A 21,156-nucleotide genomic window follows, 5' to 3' on the forward strand; every position below is an offset into this window, starting at 1 on the left:
GCAAAATTATGTCGCACAGCTCCACCAATCTTTAGTCTATTCGCTGACATCATTCAATGTCTGGCACTGACAATACAAATTTGTAGACATCTATGATGCAACTTAAAGTAGTCTGTGTCTGTGTCCTATATTGGCACCATTAAATAGTTACTGCCAAATTACTATGTCAGAAACTCAGTAGATGAGCCCACCCCTGTACCTAAGTATGCCACCTTTTTTTTTGTTTTGGTTGTTTTGCGAGACATTAACATCTATTTATATTTTGGGAGTACTGGGACAGACACTCCTTGCACTACTCCTCCACTCACCACCAATCTGCCTGTGTATCCATGTAACCGCTGTAAAGCTGCCATGAGCCTATTGTTTGTTATTTTAGGCCTTTGATAGCCTGTCTGCGGTCCCTACTTTAAATACTCCTCCACTCACCACCAAGCTGCCTGCCCGTGTATCCATGTAACCGCTGTAAAACTGCCATGAGCCTATTGTTTGTTATTTTAGGCCTTTGATAGCCTGTCTGCGGTCCCTACTTTAAATACTCCTCCACTCACCACCAAGCTGCCTGTGTATCCATGTAACCGCTGTAAAACTGCCATGAGCCTATTGTTTGTTATTTTAGGCCTTTGATAGCCTGTCTGCGGTCCCTACTTTAAATACTCCTCCACTCATCACCAGCTGCCTGCCCGTGTATCCATGTAACCGCTGTAAAACTGCCATGAGCCTATTGTTTGTTATTTTAGGCCTTTGATAACCTGTCTGCGGTCCCTACTTTAAATACTCCTCCACTCACCACCAAGCTGCCTGTGTATCCATGTAACCGCTGTAAAACTGCCATGAGCCTATTGTTTGTTATTTTAGGCCTTTGATAGCCTGTCTGCGGTCCCTACTTTAAATACTCCTCCACTCATCACCAGCTGCCTGCCCGTGTATCCATGTAACCGCTGTAAAACTGCCATGAGCCTATTGTTTGTTATTTTAGGCCTTTGATAGCCTGTCTGCGGTCCCTACTTTAAATACTCCTCCACTCACCACCAAGCTGCCTGTGTATCCATGTAACCGCTGTAAAACTGCCATGAGCCTATTGTTTGTTATTTTAGGCCTTTGATAGCCTGTCTGCGGTCCCTACTTTAAATACTCCTCCACTCACCACCAAGCTGCCTGCCCGTGTATCCATGTAACCGCTGTAAAACTGCCATGAGCCTATTGTTTGTTATTTTAGGCCTTTGATAGCCTGTCTGCGGTCCCTACTTTAAATACTCCTCCACTCACCACCAAGCTGCCTGTGTATCCATGTAACCGCTGTAAAACTGCCATGAGCCCATTGTTTGTTATTTTAGGCCTTTGATAGCCTGTCTGCGGTCCCTACTTTAAATACTCCTCCACTCACCACCAAGCTGCCTGTGTATCCATGTAACCGCTGTAAAACTGCCATGAGCCTATTGTTTGTTATTTTAGGCCTTTGATAGCCTGTCTGCGATCCCTACTTTAAATACTCCTCCACTCACCACCAAGCTGCCTGCCCGTGTATCCATGTAACCGCTGTAAAACTGCCATGAGCCTATTGTTTGTTATTTTAGGCCTTTGATAGCCTGTCTGCGGTCCCTACTTTAAATACTCCTCCACTCACCACCAAGCTGCCTGCCCGTGTATCCATGTAACCGCTGTAAAACTGCCATGAGCCTATTGTTTGTTATTTTAGGCCTTTGATAGCCTGTCTGCGGTCCCTACTTTAAATACTCCTCCACTCATCACCAGCTGCCTGCCCGTGTATCCATGTAACTGCTGTAAAACTGCCATGAGCCTATTGTTTGTTATTTTAGGCCTTCGAAGCCTGTCTGCGGTCCCTCCTTCCACTAGGCCTCCACTGACCAGACCACTGCTGCCCGTGTACCCCTGGAACCAATTTTAAAGTGCCTACAGCCAGCCCATTTTATTGTGTTAGGCCTTCGAAGCCTGTCTGCGGTCCCTCCTTCCACTAGGCCTCCACTGACCAGACCACTGCTGCCCGTGTACCCCTGGAACCAATTTTAAAGTGCCTACAGCCAGCCCATTTTATTGTGTTAGGCCTTCGAAGCCTGTCTGCGGTCCCTCCTTCCACTAGGCCTCCACTGACCAGACCACTGCTGCCCGTGTACCCCTGGAACCAATTTTAAAGTGCCTACAGCCAGCCCATTTTATTGTGCTAGGCCTTCGAAGCCTGTCTGCGGTCCCTCCTTCCAATAGGCCTACACTGACAAAGGTACACCTGACAACAGACACATGGAACTGTAGGCATGGCCACGGAAGGTTACGTGTCCTTTGTGGCTCAATGGGTTAATGTATTGGATGCATGGTAAACACAGCCTGCTAAGTCTGTATGCAGTCCCTAATTCAAGTTGTCCTCAACTGAATAAAGCTGAGCTTCTACCTTCCGGCTCTGATTAACTGCTGTTTTTAAACACATTGGTGGTTCCGGCCTACTAACGGTGTCTGCCCCTGCCTGGTGTTGCCCTCAACTGAATAAAGCTGAGCTTCAACCTTCTGGCTCTCATTAAGTGTTTTTTAAAAAACAAAATGGTGGTTCCGGCCTACTAACGGTGTCTGCCCCTGCCTGGTGTTGCCCTCAACTGAATAAAGCTGAGCTTCAACCTTCTGGCTCTCATTAAGTGTTTTTTAAAAAACAAAATGGTGGTTAGGGCCTACTAACGGCTTCTGCCCCTCCCTGGTGTTGCCCTCAACTGAATAAAGCTGAGCTTCTACCTTCCGGCTCTGATTAACTGCTGTTTTTAAACACATTGCTGGTTCCGGCCTACTAACGGTGTCTGCCCCTGCCTGGTGTTGCCCTCAACTGAATAAAGCTGAGCTTCAACCTTCTGGCTCTCATTAAGTGTTTTTTAAAAAACAAAATGGTGGTTAGGGCCTACTAACGGCTTCTGCCCCTCCCTGGTGTTGCCCTCAACTGAATAAAGCTGAGCTTCTACCTTCCGGCTCTGATTAACTGCTGTTTTTAAACACATTGCTGGTTCCGGCCTACTAACGGTGTCTGCCCCTGCCTGGTGTTGCCCTCAACTGAATAAAGCTGAGCTTCAACCTTCTGGCTCTCATTAAGTGTTTTTTAAAAAACAAAATGGTGGTTCCGGCCTACTAACGGTGTCTGCCCCTGCCTGGTGTTGCCCTCAACTGAATAAAGCTGAGCTTCTACCTTCCGGCTCTGATTAACTGCTGTTTTTAAACACATTGGTGGTTCCGGCCTACTAACGGTGTCTGCCCCTGCCTGGTGTTGCCCTCAACTGAATAAAGCTGAGCTTCAACCTTCTGGCTCTCATTAAGTGTTTTTTAAAAAACAAAATGGTGTTTAGGGCCTACTAACGGTGTCTGCCCCTCCCTGGTGTTGCCCTCAACTGAATAAAGCTGAGCTTCAACCTTCTGGCTCTCATTAAGTGTTTTTTAAAAAACAAAATGGTGGTTAGGGCCTACTAACGGTGTCTGCCCCTCCCTGGTGTTGTCCTCAACTGAACAAAGCTGAGCTTCCACATTCTGGCTTTCGGCCTATACTATCAGATATTAAACTGCATTTGGCCTACTAGTGTGGTTAGGCCCTTGAAACAGTGTCTGCTGCTCTTGGGTTTGCTACTCCACTGAACAAAGCAATGCCGCCTGTTTAGTCCTGTTACCAATTTTGATCTGCATTTAGCCTACTTTATTCTTTGGCCCTATATCTGTTTCCTCATCATCCTGCCCATTGCCCAGCCACTGCTAGATGAGTCTGCTGGTACATTGACCTAGACCACTACATTCCCCTTGTACTCTACACAGCCAGAATCTGACCCTGCTGAAAGTAAGGTTCCCCTTCCCGCATATTATACCACCTTACACAGGGACAAAGAGGAAGGTGCAGATGAAAGTGCAGGTTCCTTCATCAGGTGGGGGGGCATACTCGTTGGTGACGTCACTGGCACAGGGCCACTCAGAGTACGCAAAAGTGTCGCTGCTGGTGGGAGGCGCCCCCACCATGCAAACACACCGCCGTACTTTGAGGGGCCCTGTGCCAGTGCCAATGCGAACGAGTGGGCCCCCCCTGCTTGCTCAGGATCACAGCACTTGCAACGTTGAAATACTTACCTCTCCCTGCTCCACCGCCATGACGTAGTCCATGTTTCCTGGGCCCACTAAAACCTTGAACCAGCCCTACCCCCACAACTTTTGCCAAATGACCCCCAATTTCCAGTGCCCAACTATTATTATAAAGTTAATTAAGATTGACAAGCTTCAGAAAACAAGAATGGATGTTTTTGGCAGTAAAATGTGCACTGTAGGTGTTTTCCTGGCCTCCACTCACTGCCGGCTATGCTTCCCCATTGACTTGCATTGGGTTTCGTGTTTCGGTCGATCCCCGACTTTTAGCGATAATCGGCCGACTTCACTCGACTCGACTCTGAACTAAATCGGGTTTCACAAAACCAGACTCGATCTTAAAAAAATGAAAGTCGCTCAACCCTAGTGACCACCAATGTCCCTCAAGTTGTGTGTAATAGATTATGTATGAAGAAGAGAAAATGGTGGTTATACAAGGCAGTTCTCTACTCAACAGGTCAGGTGTCATAACTAATGAGTTTTTTGACACCTGACCTGTTCAGTAGAGGTCTGCACTGTATTTCCACCATTTTCTCTTCAGACTGCCACACTAGCCACAGACAAAAAGAGATTATGGAGATACATGTAATATTTTTTGGCCCACCTCATATATGTAGACCAAAGACATACAAAGCTGCAGTCTTTTTATTTTTAACTACTAGAGATATGATGTGGCCCAAAAAGTAAGTGTGTGGCAAAGTTTCTTGGCACACGGTGTGTGTTGCCGGCGGCAGAAGACACAATAAACCAAACATAACTGTGGCAAATCAAACTTTTTTTATTTTGTAACAACCCAAAAATGTATTTACTGCGCCGGCTTGGGGTAGAGTGATGTAAATGGGGGGTGTGAAGCACTGAGGCCTGGCTAACCGTGGACGACGCAGAGGTGGCAGGAGAAGGGGCAATGAAACTAGAAGGGTCTGGAAGTTCGGGGATGGGGCTTGACACATGAGAGGCTTGAGATGCACTGGAAGGGTGAGACAAACCTGACATTACAGACACATTGGGAGGTGAAGGGGAAGGAATGCTAAGAATCCTCTGTTTTTTTTTGTAATTTCTTTTTGGTTTGCCTGGTTGTGGGAGGTCTTGGTGGGCTCATATGGCATGGCGTGGTGGCGGGTGACCAGTCAGGGTCCGGCTGCACTGTGCCAGAGTCCCTAGTGCTCGTAGAGCGTGCAGCCATGCCAGAGTCCTTAGTGCTCATAGAGCATGCAGCCATGCCAGAGTCCATAGCGCTCGTAGAGCGTGCAGCCATGCCAGAGTCCATAGTGCTCGTAGAGCGTGCAGCCATGCCAGAGTCCATAGCACTTGTAGAGCGGAAGGCCATGCCAGGGTCCTGCTGCATCGTGGTGGTGGCGATACGGAAGGCCATGCCAGGGTCCTGCTGCATCGTGGAGGTGGCGGTATGGAAGGCCATGCCAGGGTCCTGCTGCATCGTGGTGGTGGCGGTACGGAAGGCCATGCCAGGGTCCTGCTGCATTGTGGAGGTGGCGGTATGGAAGGCCATGCCAGGGTCCTGCTGCTTCATGGTGTCAGTGGAGGAGGTCCAAGCAGGAGCAGCGGATGTCATGGTGGTGGCGGTGGGATGTCCAACTGCACTCGGCATGGTGGTGGTGCTGTAGTGGTGTCTGGCTGTGGAAGGAATTGAGGTGGCCGTGCAGTGGGATGCAGCAGAGGTCGACATTGAGGTCAATCGTGACAGTGAAGACACAGGTGGATATGCCCCCACTGTCTGCTGGAAATACCGACTCTGCTGCATAGCCTGCACGTAAGCAGCATTGCATGCCTGCATGACACTCAGCTGGAGATCAGGAGTAAGGTGTTCCGACATGCCCTGCTCAATTTCTTTAAAAAAATGATGTGCTGGCCTCTGAAGGTTGGCTTTCACTTGATCAAGGCTTTTGCTGACCTCCTGGATACGTGCATTCAAGAGGTTATGTGAAACATCCATTCGGTCACCCAAAGCCTTGATTGCGTCGTGTAAAACCGAGCTCAAGTGCAAAAACTCGGGCATGAGTGACCTGTCCGAAGCCCTCTGTCGCTGCCCAAAAAAAAGGGGGCAGTGGAAGAGGACTGCGAAAGGGGAAGACCTGATGGACCAGCTCCCTGGTCTCCAGTTAGTGTGGAAGGCCCACTTGCTACTGCGCTGCTGGATGGCTGGCATGGGTCCGTGGCTGTCGGATGAAGGACCGCTCCAGAACCTGGGCCAACAGTAGTGCTGTATGTGCTGTGAAAAAAGGAAAAAGAAAATTACTATCGAAAATTTACCAGACGCAAAATCCCGTGGAATGTAAAAATACAGATTATGGCAATACAACACAACCTAATGCACAGGAGAAATACTTACGTTCTCTGGGCAAGGACCGGTCTTAATAATGACAGAACTCGATGGTATTTGTAGTGTCTGATCCTTGCTCCTGAACCACTGGGAACACGGCTCTCTTGACGCAGGTCCTCGTTGAAGCGGTCCTTCATCGAGCGCCAACGTGTTTTAACTTTGGATACTGTTAAAAAAAAATTGTCGTCAGGAAAAGTACTTTTGGCCATGCTCACACAACTGTGTGTGATGAGAGAAACTCCAGAGAGTTTCTTTCATCACACACAGTCGAGTGAGCACGGCCAAGGTCTCTGCTACTTCACACTGCAGTGCAATACTTACCAAATGCAGTTCGGACCCGTGTTCCCCAAATGTTAAAAATAGTTATTTTGTATATTTAATTAATCAGGACTCTTTACCAGATGCAATACTCTAAAGAAAATGTTGTGCTATTTCTTCTAAAAAATGTAGTGGTTTATGGGATTGTCCACCAAAAAGCATCATTGCAGCAAAACATAAAATTGGTGAAATAGTTACAAAGAGATTGTCCATTTGTCTTTATCAAAGTTTGTTCCCCATCTTTCCTGAGATTCTGAATGGTAAATGTTATCTGTCACTGTCATAAGTGTCTCTGGAAGCAACACGTGGTGATTAACTTACATACCAGCTGTCCATCTCTTCTGAAGTCTGTGAGCAATATGTGATGTCCGCACAGAATGAAGAAGAACCCCTCCTTCTTCCTGTGGCCATGTTATCTATACATCCCACAAAGCATGTGGTCTCTATATATGGGGTTGATATTTACTATGAGTCAGAAATAACATATGTAGTGTCAACGAAAGGCAATGTGCTCAATAGAGAATTGAGAATATGAATAAGTCAATAATCAATAATTAATATTTAACAAACCCACATCTACTATATATTTTTCATATTTTTTTAGGATATGTCATAAATGTAGAAGATGGGAATACCCCTTTACTATTCTAGAAAATTGCCAAAAAAAATTCAATTGCACTATATTTCTCCAACTGATAGAACATAGGGACTATTTTGTCTTACATTTTCTTTTGCATGTTGCAATCAAAAAACTTTATTAACAGTTTGATTTCTTTATCTCTTAACAGGTTGGATGTAAAATTGCTGTTGTAATGTTCATTTATTTTTTGGCAACAAATTACTATTGGATTCTGGTGGAAGGACTTTACCTGCACAGTTTGATATTTGTAGCATTCTTTTCAGACACTAAATATTTGTGGGGCTTCACACTAATAGGCTGGGGTAAGTTACTTCTATTGTTCATGCTTTGACATTTATTGAATGTGGGATAAAACTATTCTCTGTGAATTGCTCCCTTTTATGTCAGTTTGTTCATGATTTATTTGGCTTGCTGTTTTCCAGTGTTTGCCATTTCTTCTAAAGGTGATGAAAAAAATATTAACTCATTATTATGACCAGGTGTCAAGAGCCAATTTTTTGTCATCTTTGCCTTTTTGCTTTTCAGTGGCCATATTGATTCACTGATGTAACTGGCGGAGGCTTTGTTTTATGCTCAACATATTCAATTATTTTTAGCACTGGTTTGAACCAGTTTGATCCATAGCAAATATTGAAAAATTATTTTGGTTCAGTTTTCTTTTTTTTTCTATTGAAATAGTGATTAAACATTTTCTTCATATTATTAACTTATTTTAGATACCAAAGACCTCATTCTGTTGTCAGTGATTTTTCTAGAACACAAAATATGTTTAACAATTTTCATTGCTATTTTGGATCAGATTTTCTTCTGTTTTTTTTTTTCCGTGTGTGAGTCATAGTTACATTAGTGTCTCATATTTGTAAAAAGACCTGATTAAACCAGCCTCTCCTATCAGTCGGAGAAAAATGGACAGCACACAGATGGCATCTCAGTGCTATCTGATTTTTTTCACTGAATTAAAGAATTACATTGTCGAATTTGATCCTCTATTTGGATAAAAATAGTTTTGGTGTAAAATCAACAAAAATACATGGACATGCGAGTCTGAGTTCTATTTGTAGAAAACACAGATTGAACTTGCATGTTAAAATCTGAAACATGGATGAGCTTTATTTTGTGTACTTTATTTTTTCATGCATCTATGTAAGGAAATGTATTTTTTATTTCATATTTTTAATGGTGTTGACTTTCTACCTTTTCCTAATTGTATATTTTTTTGCATTCATATACCTACATTTATTTTTTACATAATTTGGGTTTTAGAGAGAACTCATAATAAGGGACAATAAATTTGCTGAGAATAACATCTCTGCTAATTGAATTTCCTCAGAAAATCCAACACACAGATGTATTAGAATTTTCCTGATCTGCTCATCTCTACTACGTAGTGTTTATTGAATAGTATCCATATTGAAATGACAGTAACGTTCTTATATTAAAATTATCATTTTAGAATTGCACAGTATTTCAGAGCTATAGTATGAGGATTCACTAGTCCAAGTATATTTAGCTTTCACCCACCGAACCAGGGGAGAGACACAGCCATCAATCAGGCTAGGTGGGCATAGAATGAGTTAAAAGGGATGTCTGGGTTTGGCATGAAAATCTGTAGTCATTCTGTTTTCCACATTCCAAGCAGGCATGTGCAATCTCACTCTATGATCCAAATTCCAAATAGACATGTGAGACCTCACCCTATGATCCACATTCCGAGGAGACACGCATGACCTCACTCAATACAAGTTTAACACTAAAAACAGTCAGTATCGATCTAAAAACCAAGGAAGTGTTACCATACGCTTGGCTCTCGGGGACATTGTTCGACTCTACTAGTCCAATCACAGCCATTCTGTTGTCCTTCACCAGTGTGACGATTCATAGAAAAGACAAAAAGTGGACCCTCTGGACCGCAACAACAATCCCCTCACAGGCCAGCAGACCAGATGGACCGCCCCCTATACAGGGAGAGTTAGGGGCAGGCCTGTGAGGGACTATCGCCACGGAAGCTGGAGGACCAAGACGGAATAAAGGGGAAGACAACGGGATGGGGAAGACAGCAGGAACTCAGGATAGGTGGGAACTGCAGAGACACAGAACTGTCGGGTATGACTGAGACTAAAGACTGTCGGGAACACTGCCACAACACTAGGACCGATGGGAGCGCTGGAGGGACACAGGGACCGACGAGAACAAGGCAGAGACTCAGGGACTGGCAAGGTACTACAGAGATGAAGGGACAGCCAGAAACACTGCAGTAACACAGGGACTGGCAGGAACACTATAGAGACACAGGGACTGACGGGAGCAAGGCAGGGACACAAGAGCAGGCAAGGTACTGCAGAGACACAGGAACTGATGGGAACACGGCAGGAAACAGACAAGGCACTGCAGAGAAAAGAAGCGACCCAAAGTCAGAGGGCAAGGAACGCACAGAGACCATGGGCGGCCAGGAGCACTTGATAGCACAAATGAACATCAGGCACAGAGGGGCGTCAGGAAGCGGTTTACATACCAGCGCGAAGAGCGCTTCCGGGTTACAGCCCTCCAGGAAGATGGAGAGGACGGGAAGGAGCGCCAGCAGGGGGAACCAGAGATGCGCACGTGCAGAGCTGAACGCAGCATGCGCACGCACCCAATAAGCAGCAGAAGCCGGGATCGAGCGCTGGAGTGAAGACGCTGCAGCAGAGGAGCCGTGCCGGGATGCCGAGGACAGGTAAGTATGACTGGGCGTGGGGAGCGGCAGCGGCATGACAGTACCCCCGTCTTTACGCCCCTTTTTTTAAGACTGGAAAGAAACCTGGACAAAATACGAGGAGCTTGAATGTTCTCTCGGGGCTCCCAGGACCTCTCCTCGGACCAAAACCCTTCCAGTCAACCAAAAACAAAATTCTCCCTCTAAGTTTTTTCATGGCTAGAATGTCCTTATCCTCAAAGACATCATCAGCGGAAATAGGTGAAGGAGAACAAAGAGTAGAAGCATGAAACTGATTGAAAACTACCGGCTTAATGAGAGACACATGAAAAGAATTAGGAATATGAAGAGAGGCAGGTAACTTAAGTTTGTAAGAAACATCATTAATGCGAGCCAAAACTTCAAAAGGACCGATATAGTGGGGACCCGGCTCATGTGAAGGGATTTTAAGATGGATAAATTTGGAAGAAACCCAGACCTTGTCCCCAGGATGGAATAGGGGAGAATCGAGACGCCTTTTATCCGCATGTCTCTTCATCCTAAATTGAGCCAATTCGAGAGCGGACTTGGTTTACTGCCAGACCATGGAGAACTCTCTAGACAGAAGATCAGCCGCTGGTACAGTAGAGACAGGATGAACCGGTAGAGGAAGACCAGGATGTTGACCATAGATGATGAAAAATGGAGACTTGTTGGTAGCTTTACTGGGATGGTTATTGTAGAAAAACTTTTCCCATGGTAGTTAGTCAGACCAATCATTCTGATGGGCATTGGAGAAATGAAGGAGATAGGTCACCAAAGTCTGATTAGTACGTTCCACTTGGCCATTGGACTGTGGATGGTAGGCCGAAGAAAAGTCAAGCGAGATGTTCATTGACTTATAGAGAGATCTCCAGAATTGGGCGGTGAACAGGACACCTCAGTCAGAAACAATATGTAAGGGAAGACCATGAAGACGAAAAATACAGTGAACAAAAATCTTTGACAATTTGGGAGCTGAAGGTAAACCTGGAAGAGCAATGAAATGAGCCATCTTGGAAAAACGATCCATGACCACGAAGATGATGGTGCAACCAGAAGAATGAGGCAGGTCAGTGATGAAATCCATTGATAAATGTTGCCACTGAGTGGAAGGCACTGGTAAAGGATGTAGAAGCCCAGAAGGTAGTTGCCTGGGAATCTTATTCTTGGCACAGGAAGGACAAGAGGCGACAAAACTTTGAACATCCTTAGACAGCGTTGACCACCAGTAATAGCGAGAGATCAAACAGAAGGTTTTTTGAAACCAACATGTCCAGCCAGTTTGGAGGCATGACCCCAAAGTAAGATGCGTTTTCTGTTCCCCTCAGCACCAAAGGTCTTACCTGGAGGCAAAGAGTTGAGAGAGACTGAAGCAACCGTGATGACTCTGGCAGGATCGATGATGTGTGCAGGCTCCTCCTCAATATCCATCGCCTGGAATGACCTAGACAGAGCGTCAGCTCTTGAGTTTTTATTTCCAGGCAGGAAGCGAAGTTCAAAATCGAACCTGGCAAAAAATAAGGCCCACCTGGCCTGCCGAGGATTAAGTCTATGTGCAGAATGAATATACGCCAGGTTCTTGTGATCGGTGTAGATTACAAAATGATGCAAGGCCCCCTCTAACAGATACCACCACTCTTCTAATGCCAATCTGATAGCCAAAAGTTCCTTATCTCTGATGGAATAATTCTTTTCAGAGGAGGAGAAGATCTTGGAGAAAAAGCCACAGGGCACAAGATGAGATTTTTGAGAGAGCACAGCTCTGGCTCCAATAGCAGAAGCATCCACTTCATGGAAGAAGAGTTTATTGGCCACAGGACGGTGAAGCACAGGGGCGGAGGCAAAGGCTTGCTTGAGGGATCAGAAGGCCTCTTCGGCCTCTGCCGGTCACTGATGAGGGTTGGCACCCTTCCGAATCATGGAGGAGATAGGAGCTGATAGAGAGGAAAAGTGAGGGATAAACTGCCGATAGTAGTTAGCGAATCCAAGAAATCGCTGAATTGCTTTAACTCCAAGTGGACACGGCCAGCTGAGCACGGCAGAAACTTTTCCCGGATCCATACGCAAACCAGCATCGGAAATGATGAAACCCAAGAAAGGTAGAGATGACTGTTCGAAGACACATTTTTCAAGTTTTGCATACAGCCGATTTTCTCTCAAACCCAGAAGTACTTGTCGTACGTCTCTTCTGTGAGAAGACAGATCAGGTGAAAACACAAGAATATCATCCAAGTACACCACTACACAGGTGTAAAGTAAATCCCGAAAAACATCATTTACTAACTCCTGGAAGACTGCGGGGGCATTGCATAACCCGAAGGGCATAACCAAGTTTTCACAATGGCTGACTCTGGTGTTAAACACAGTCTTCCACTCATCTCCAGAACGGATACGGATCAAATTATAAGCTCCTCTGAGATCCAATTTGGTGAAGATTCGTGCTCCCTGCAGACGATCAAAGAGTTCTAGAATGAGAGGAAGTGGGTACTTGTTTTTAATCGTGATAGCATTGAGGCCCCAGTAATCAATACATGGACGAAGAGAACCATCCTTCGTCTTAACGAAGAAAAAAACAGCTCCTGCAGGTGAGGAAGACTTTTGAATAAAGCCTCTGGCCAGATTCTCTTGGACATATTCGGTCATGGCTTGAGTCTCAGTAGGAGACAGAGGGTAAATATGACCTCTAGGGGGAGTAGAACCAGGAACTAGGTCTATCGGACAGTCATAAGAGCGGTGCCGTAGCAAGATCTCCGCCTCCTTCTTGTTAAATACATCCGAAAAAGCACAATAGGCTGGAGGAATACTCACAGATTCTGGAGCAGACCGAGAGGAACTTGCAGGCTTGACAGAGAGCAGGCACCTATTCAGACAAGACTGTCCCCAACGTAAAATGTCTCCAGTACGCCAGTCTAGAGTGGGTTCGTGATTTCTTAACCAGGGAAGCGCCAAAAGGTAAGAATGAGACAGCGAAGGCAAAACTTAAAAGGCCAATTTCTCATGGTGTAGGGCTCCAATCTGAAGTTCAACCTCCTCCGTAACCAAGTTGACGGTCTCCTGCAAAGGCTGACCATCAACTGAAGCTATTTGTCTAGGAGTCTCCAAGGGTCAAACAGGAATCCCAAGCCTATTAACAACCTCGAGTTGAACAAAGTTCCCAGCCGCTCCCGAATCAACATAAGCCTCCAGAGAGAAGCGACTGGAACCCAAGTGCAGAATAACAGACAGAATCAGAGGTGAAGAGAAATCATAACTACCTAGGGAGACCTCTCTTACCTATCCTAGGCGGAGGCGTTTCCCGGCTTCTGAGGACAGGAGCGTAAGAGATGAGAGGCACTGCCGCAATAAAAGTAAAGACCCTGTGCGAGTCTTTCCTTGCGGCGTTGCTCGGAGGACTTAAGGCGATCAACCTGTATGGGTCCAGGAGAAGATGCAGAGGCAACCGGTGCTGCTTGGAAAAAAGAAGCCCCTCATGTAGCAGAGGACAGGCAAAGAGGTCTCCTCTCTCTGACAACCTCGCGAGAGCGCTCCTGAAAGCGCAAATAAATGTGTATAGCCAAGGAGATTAGGTAATCCAAGGAGATGGGAGTGTCCTGTCCCGCCAGCTCATCCTTAATCTGGGAAGACAAACCACGCCAAAACGCACCTACCAAAGCCTCATTGTTCCACCCTAAATCTAAGGACAGAGTCCGGAAGTGGATGGCGTACTTGGTTACGGAGAGAGTACTGTCATGATTCCCCAATGGCATGGGAACATCAGAAACACAAAATAACAGACTAGCCCTCGGGTGATGGAAACTCAAGCTGACCGTGACCTAAATCTACCACACAACTAACAGTAGCCAGGAAGCATTCCTACGGCTGCCTAGATGCCATGCACCAGCCGGAGAACTAACTACGCCTGGAAGAGGAAGGAACAGACCTGGCTTACCTCTAGTGAAATTCCCAAAAGATGATAGTAGCCCCCACATATATTAACGGTGAGTTCAGAGGAAAAGACATACACAGTATGAAGGTAGATTTAGCAAAGCGAGGTCCACTTACTAGATAGAGGAAGGATACAAAAGAGGACTTCACGGTCAGCTGAAAAACCCTTTCAAAAACCCATCCTGAAATTACTTTAAGACTCCTGTGTCAACTCATGACACAGGAGTGGCAATTTCAGTCCACAAGAGCTTCCAGTAACAGGAAATGACAAACTGTAAACTGGACAAAAAATACAAAACAAAAAGGACAAGAGTCCACTTAGCTGATCAGCAGACTGGTAGCAAGAACATGCAACTGAAAGACTCAGGTTACAATGATGACCGGCAAGGAAGTGACTGGAGAGCAAGGCTAAATAGGGAACTCCCAAAACTGATGGAAGCAGGTGAGCTGAGGCAGAAAAGCACACACAAGTCTCCAGTACCACCAGCCACCACTAGGGGAGCCCAAAAAGCGGATCACAACAGTACCCCCCCCTTAAGGAGGGGGCACCGAACCCTCACAAGAACCGCCAGGGCGACCTGGATGAGCCCTATGAAAGGCACGAACCAAATCCGAGGCATGAACATCAGAGGCAGTTACCTGTTGTGAATTTGGTTTCTGGGCCCCCCCGGTGGTCACTGGTGGTACTGAACTTGTGTGCTTCTTCGCCTCTGTTCACCTGTTTCCATCAGGATGTGGGAGTTGTCTATTTAGCCTTGCTCCTCAGTCATTTCTATGCCGGCCAACAATGTTACCAGAAGCCTTTCTGTTGCATGTTCCTGCTCCTAGACTACTATCAGCTAAGTTGGACTTGTAGTCCTAAGTTTGTTTTGCATTTTTGTTCCAGTTCTCTGTGATTGTTTATTTCTGAGGCTGGAAGCTCTTGTGAGCTGGAATTGCCACTCTGGTGTCATGAGTTGATATTAGAGTCTTAAAGTAATTCCAGGATGGTGTTTTGAAAGGGTTTTCAGCTGACTGTGAAGTTCCCTTTTCTGTCTTCCTACTATCTAGTAAGCGGACCTCAATTTGCTAAACCTATCTTCATACTTCGTATGTCAATTTCCTCTGAAATCACCGACAATATATGTGGGGGCTACTGTCTGCCTTTGGGGAAAATTTCTCTAGAGGTAAGCCAGGTCTGTATTTTCCTCTGCTAGGGTCAGTCAGTTCTCCGGCTGGCGCTGGGCATCTAGGGATAAAACGTAGGCACGCTACCCGGCCACTGTTATTTGTGCGGTAGGTTTAGCTCACAGTCAGCTCGAGTTCCCATCTTCCAAGAGCTAGTCCTTTTTGTATGCTTTGCTACGTTCTCTTGCCATTGAGAACCATGACAGTTACCCAAGAATTATCTTCCTGACCATAGCCCTTCCATTTAACCAGATACTGGAGTCTCCGCCTGGAAATACGGGAGTCCAAGATCTTCTCTATAACGTACTCCAATTCACCCTCAACCAGCACAGGAGCAGGAGGCTCAGCAGAAGGAACCACCGGCACCTCGTATCTCCGCAACAACGACCGATGGAACACATTATGGATAGCGAAAGATGCCGGGAGGTCCAAACGAAAGGAAACAGGGTTAATAATCTCCAAAATCCTATAGGGACCGATGAACCGAGGCTTAAATTTAGGAGAAGAAACCCTCATTGGGACAAAACGGGAAGACAACCACACCAAGTCCCCAACACGAAGGCGAGGACCAACCCGACGCTGGCGGTTAGCAAACCGCTGAGTCCTCTCCTGGGACAAATTCAAATTGTCCACCACTTGTTCCCAAATCCGATACAACCGATCCACCACAGCATCTACTCCAGGACAATCCGAAGACTCCGCCTGACCAGAAGAAAAACGGGGATGAAACCCCGAATTGCAAAAGAAAGGGTAAACCAAAGTGGCCGAACTAGCCCGATTATTAAGAGCAAACTCCGCCAACGGCAAAAAGGCAACCCAATCATCCTGATCCGCAGACACAAAACACCTCAAATACGTCTCCAAAGTCTGATTAGTTCGCTCCGTCTGGCCATTAGTCTGAGGATGAAAGGCAGACGAAAAAGACAAATCAATGCCCAACCTGGCACAGAATGCCCGCCAAAATCTAGAAACGAACTGGGTACCCCTATCAGAAACTATATTTTCAGGAATACCATGCAAGCGAACCACATTTTGAAAAAACAAAGGAACCAACTCAGACGAGGAAGGCAACTTCGGCAATGGCACCAAATGAACCATCTTAGAAAAACGGTCACACACCACCCAGATAACAGACATCCTCTGAGAGACAGGAAGATCAGAAATAAAGTCCATCGAGATGTGCGTCCAAGGCCTCTTCGGAATAGGCAAGGGCAACAACAACCCGCTAGCCCTAGAACAACAAGGCTTGGCCCGAGCACACACATCACAAGACGGCACAAAAACACGCACATCTCGAGACAGAGATGGCCACCAGAAGGATCTAGCCACCAAATCCCTGGTACCAAAAATTCCAGGATGACCCACCAGCGTAGAAGAATGAACCTCCGAGATGACTCTACTGGTCCAATCATCAGGAACAAACAGTCTACCAGGTGGACAGCGATCAGGTCTATCCGCCTGAAACTCTTGCAAAGCACGTCGCAGATCTGGGGAAATAGCGGATAATATCACCCCATTCTTAAGGATACCTGTAGGTTCCGAATCACCAGGGGAATCAGGCTCAAAACTCCTAGAAAGGGCATCTGCCTTCACATTCTTAGAACCTGGTAGATATGAGACCACAAAATTAAACCGAGAGAAAAACAACGACCAGCGCGCCTGTCTAGGATTCAGGCGCCTGGCAGACTCAAGATAAATCAGATTCTTGTGATCAGTCAAAACCACCACCTGATGTCTAGCACCCTCAAGCCAATGACGCCACTCCTCAAATGCCCACTTCATGGCCAAAAGCTCCCGATTACCGACATCATAATTTCTTTCGGCGGCAGAAAATTTTCGAGAAAAGAACGCACAAGGTTTCATCACTGAGCAATCGGAACTTTTCTGCGACAAAACCGCCCCCGCTCCGATCTCGGAAGCATTGACCTCAACCTGAAAGGGGAGAGAGACATCAGGCTGGCGCAACACAGAGGCAGACGAAAAGCGGCGCTTAAGTTCCCGAAAGGCCTCCACAGCGGCAGAGGACCAATTGGCAACATCAGCACCCTTCTTAGTCAAATCCGTAAGAGGCTTAGCAACACCAGAAAAACCAGTTATAAATCGACGATAAAAATTAGCAAAGCCCAAGAACTTCTGAAGACCCTTTAGAGAAGTAGGCTGCGTCCAGTCACAAATAGCCCGAACCTTGACAGGGTCCATCTCAACAGAAGAAGGGGAAAAAATGTACCCCAAAAAGGAAATCTTTTGAACCCCAAAAACACACTTAGAACCCTTTACACACAGAGAATTCTCCCGCAAGACCTGAAAAACCCTCCTGACCTGCTGAACATGAGACTCCCAGTCCTCAGAAAAAATCAAAATATCGTCCAAATACACAATCATAAATTTATCCAGATATTCACGGAAAATATCATGCATAAAGGACTGAAAAACTGAAGGTGCATTAGAAAGGCCGAAAGGCATTACTAAATACTCAAAGTGGCCCTCAGGCGTATTAAATGCGGTTTTCCACTCATCCCCTTGCTTAATTCGCACCAAATTATACGCCCCACGGAGATCAATCTTGGAGAACCACTTAGCCCCCCTTATGCGAGCAAACAAATCAGTAAGCAGCGGCAACGGATACTGATATTTGACAGTAATTTTATTCAGGAGTCGATAATCAATACAAGGCCTCAGCGAGCCATCCTTTTTAGAGACAAAGAAAAACCCAGCTCCTAAAGGTGATGAAGAAGGACGAATATGTCCCTTTTCCAGGGACTCCTTAACATACTCTCGCATGGCAGCATGCTCAGGTACAGATAGGTTAAACAAACGACCCTTTGGAAATTTACTGCCTGGAATCAGATCTATGGCGCAATCACACTCTCTGTGGGGAGGGAGAGAACCAATTTTAGGCTCTTCAAAAATATCCCCAAAATCCGACAAAAATGCCGGAACCTCAGAGGGAATCGATGACGAGATAGAAACCAAAGGTATGTCCCCATGAGCCCCCCGACATCCCCAGCTTAACACAGACATAGTTTTCCAGTCCAGTACTGGGTTATGAGATTGCAACCGTGGTAATCCAAGCACTAACACATCATGTAAATTATGCAACACGAGGAAGCGAATCATCTCCTGATGGTCTGGAGTCATACGCATAGTCACTTGCGTCCAGAACTGTGGTCTATTACAAGCCAGAGGTGTAGAATCAATACCCTTCAGAGGTATAGGAACTTCCAGAGGCTCCAAATCAAACCCACAGCGCCTGGCGAAGGACCAATCCATGAGACTCAGAGCGGCGCCAGAGTCCACATAGGCATCCACGGTAATAACTGATAATGAACAAATCAGAGTTACAGACAGAAGAAATTTAGACTGTAAAGTGCCAATAGAAACAGACTTGTCAACCTTCCTAGTACGTTTAGAGCATGCTGATATAACATGCGCGGAATCACCACAGTAGAAGCACAAGCCATTTTTTCGCCTATAATTCTGCCGCTCGCTTCTTGACAGAATTCTGTCACATTGCATTTTCTCTGGCGTCCCTTCAGAAGATACCACCAAATGGTGCACGGGTTTGCGCTCCCGCAAACGCCGATCAATCTGAATCGCCATTGTGATGGACTCATTCAGACCTGTTGGCGTAGGAAACCCCACCATGACATCCTTAACGGCATCAGAAAGGCCTTCTCTGAAAATTGCCGCTAGGGCACACTCATTCCACTGAGTAAGCACAGACCATTTACGAAATTTTTGGCAGTATATCTCAGCTTCATCTTGCCCTTGAGACAGGGCTATTAAAGCTTTTTCAGCTTGAATCTCCAAATTAGGTTCCTCATACAGCAACCCTAAAGCCAGAAAAAACGCATCCACATTGAGCAACGCAGGATCCCCTGGTGTCAATGAAAATGCCCAATTTTGAGGGTCACCTCGCAGCAAAGAAATCACAATCTTAACCTGCTGAACAGGATCTCCAGAGGAGTGAGGTCTGAGAGAAAGGAATAATTTACAATTACATTTGAAATTCAGAAACCGAGATCTATCTCCGGAAAATACCTCTGGTGTAGGAATCTTAGGTTCAGAAATAGGAGTACATATAACATAATCTTGTAAATTCTGAACCTTCGTAGCAAGATTATTTAAACCTGCAGCCAAACTCTGAGAGTCCATCCTTAAACCGGAGAGATCAGAGCCATTCAAGGATTAGAAGGAGAGAAAGGCAAGGCTGTAAATAGAGCAGAAATACAACTGAGCCAACTAAGTAGCAAACATGTGAGGAAAAAAAAAAAAAAATCTACAGACTTCTTTTACTCTCCTTTCTTCTGCCAATTACTTTAACAGTGGCCGGTCATACTGTCATGATTCCCCAATGGCATGGGAACATCAGAAACACAAAATAACAGACTAGCCCTCGGGTGATGGAAACTCAAGCTGACCGTGACCTAAATCTACCACACAACTAACAGTAGCCAGGAAGCATTCCTACGGCTGCCTAGATGCCATGCGCCAGCCGGAGAACTAACTACGCCTGGAAGAGGAAGGAACAGACCTGGCTTACCTCTAGTGAAATTCCCAAAAGATGATAGTAGCCCCCACATATATTAACGGTGAGTTCAGAGGAAAAGACATACACAGTATGAAGGTAGATTTAGCAAAGCGAGGTCCACTTACTAGATAGAGGAAGGATACAAAAGAGGACTTCACGGTCAGCTGAAAAACCCTTTCAAAAACCCATCCTGAAATTACTTTAAGACTCCTGTGTCAACTCATGACAAAGGAGTGGCAATTTCAGTCCACAAGAGCTTCCAGTAACAGGAAATGACAAACTGTAAACTGGACAAAAAATACAAAACAAAAAGGACAAGAGTCCACTTAGCTGATCAGCAGACTGGTAGCAGGAACATGCAACTGAAAGACTCAGGTTACAATGATGACCGGCAAGGAAGTGACTGGAGAGCAAGGCTAAATAGGGAACTCCCAAAACTGATGGAAGCAGGTGAGCTGAGGCAGAAAAGCACACACAAGTCTCCAGTACCACCAGCCACCACTAGGGGAGCCCAAAAAGCGGATCACAACAGAGTACCCTGGTGAAGGTTGAAGAGGGGCTCAGTGGTAGAGACCAGATGACCAGGTTCATCAAATACCTTGCGGAAGGTATCTAGGAACGGAATGAGTTGGGTGACCAAAGGATTGTCTCGCTCCCAGAGCAGATTAACCCACGCCAGAGCCTCACCCTCCAAATGGGAAACTACAAAAGCTACCTTAGCTCGGTCGGTAGGGTAAAGTAGCGGAGACAATTCGAAATGCAGTTATTATTATTATTATTATTATTATTATTATTATTATTTATTGTTATAGTGCCATTTATTCCATGGTGCTTTACATGTGAGGAGGGGTATACATAATAAAAATAAGTACAATAATCTTAAACAATACAAATCATAACTGGTACAGGAGGAGAGAGGACCCTGCCCGCAAAGGCTCACAATCTACAAGGGATGGGTGAGAATAGAGTGGGCGAGGATAGAGCTGGTCATGCAGAGGTTTGGTCGATCGGTGGTTACTGCAGGTTGTAGGCTTGTCGGAAGAGGTGGGTCTTCAGGCTCTTTTTGAAGGTTTCGATGGTAGGCGAGAGTCTGATGTGTTGTGGTACAGGGTTCCAGAGTAGGGGTGATACGCGAGAGAAATCTTGTATACGATTGTGGGAAGAGGAGATAAGAGGGGAGTAGAGAAGGAGATCTTGTGAAGATCGGAGGTTGTGTGCAGCAAAGTACTGGGGGACGAGGTCACAGATGTATGGAGGAGACAGGTTGTGGATGGCTTTGTACGTCATGGTTAGAGTTTTGTACTGGAGTCTCTGGGTAAGGGGGAGCCAGTGCAGGGATTGACAGAGGGGAGAGGTCGGGGAATAGTGGGGGGACAGGTGGATTAGTCAGGCAGCTGAGTTTAGAATAGATTGGA

General features: G+C 46.0%; 1 protein-coding gene across 1 annotated transcript in view; it reads left to right on the forward strand.

Moving 5' to 3' along the window:
* Positions 1-21,156, forward strand: part of PTH2R (parathyroid hormone 2 receptor) — a 1,733,956-nt gene that overhangs the window by 731,330 nt on the left and 981,470 nt on the right. The window contains exon 7 of the mRNA XM_077275688.1: positions 7,555-7,708. Within this exon, the coding sequence (XP_077131803.1) occupies positions 7,555-7,708 (154 nt within the window). The remainder of the gene's footprint in view (positions 1-7,554; positions 7,709-21,156) is intronic.

Source organism: Ranitomeya variabilis, chromosome 7 (assembly GCF_051348905.1).
Source record: "Ranitomeya variabilis isolate aRanVar5 chromosome 7, aRanVar5.hap1, whole genome shotgun sequence".
NCBI classification, from domain to species: Eukaryota; Metazoa; Chordata; class Amphibia; order Anura; family Dendrobatidae; genus Ranitomeya; species Ranitomeya variabilis.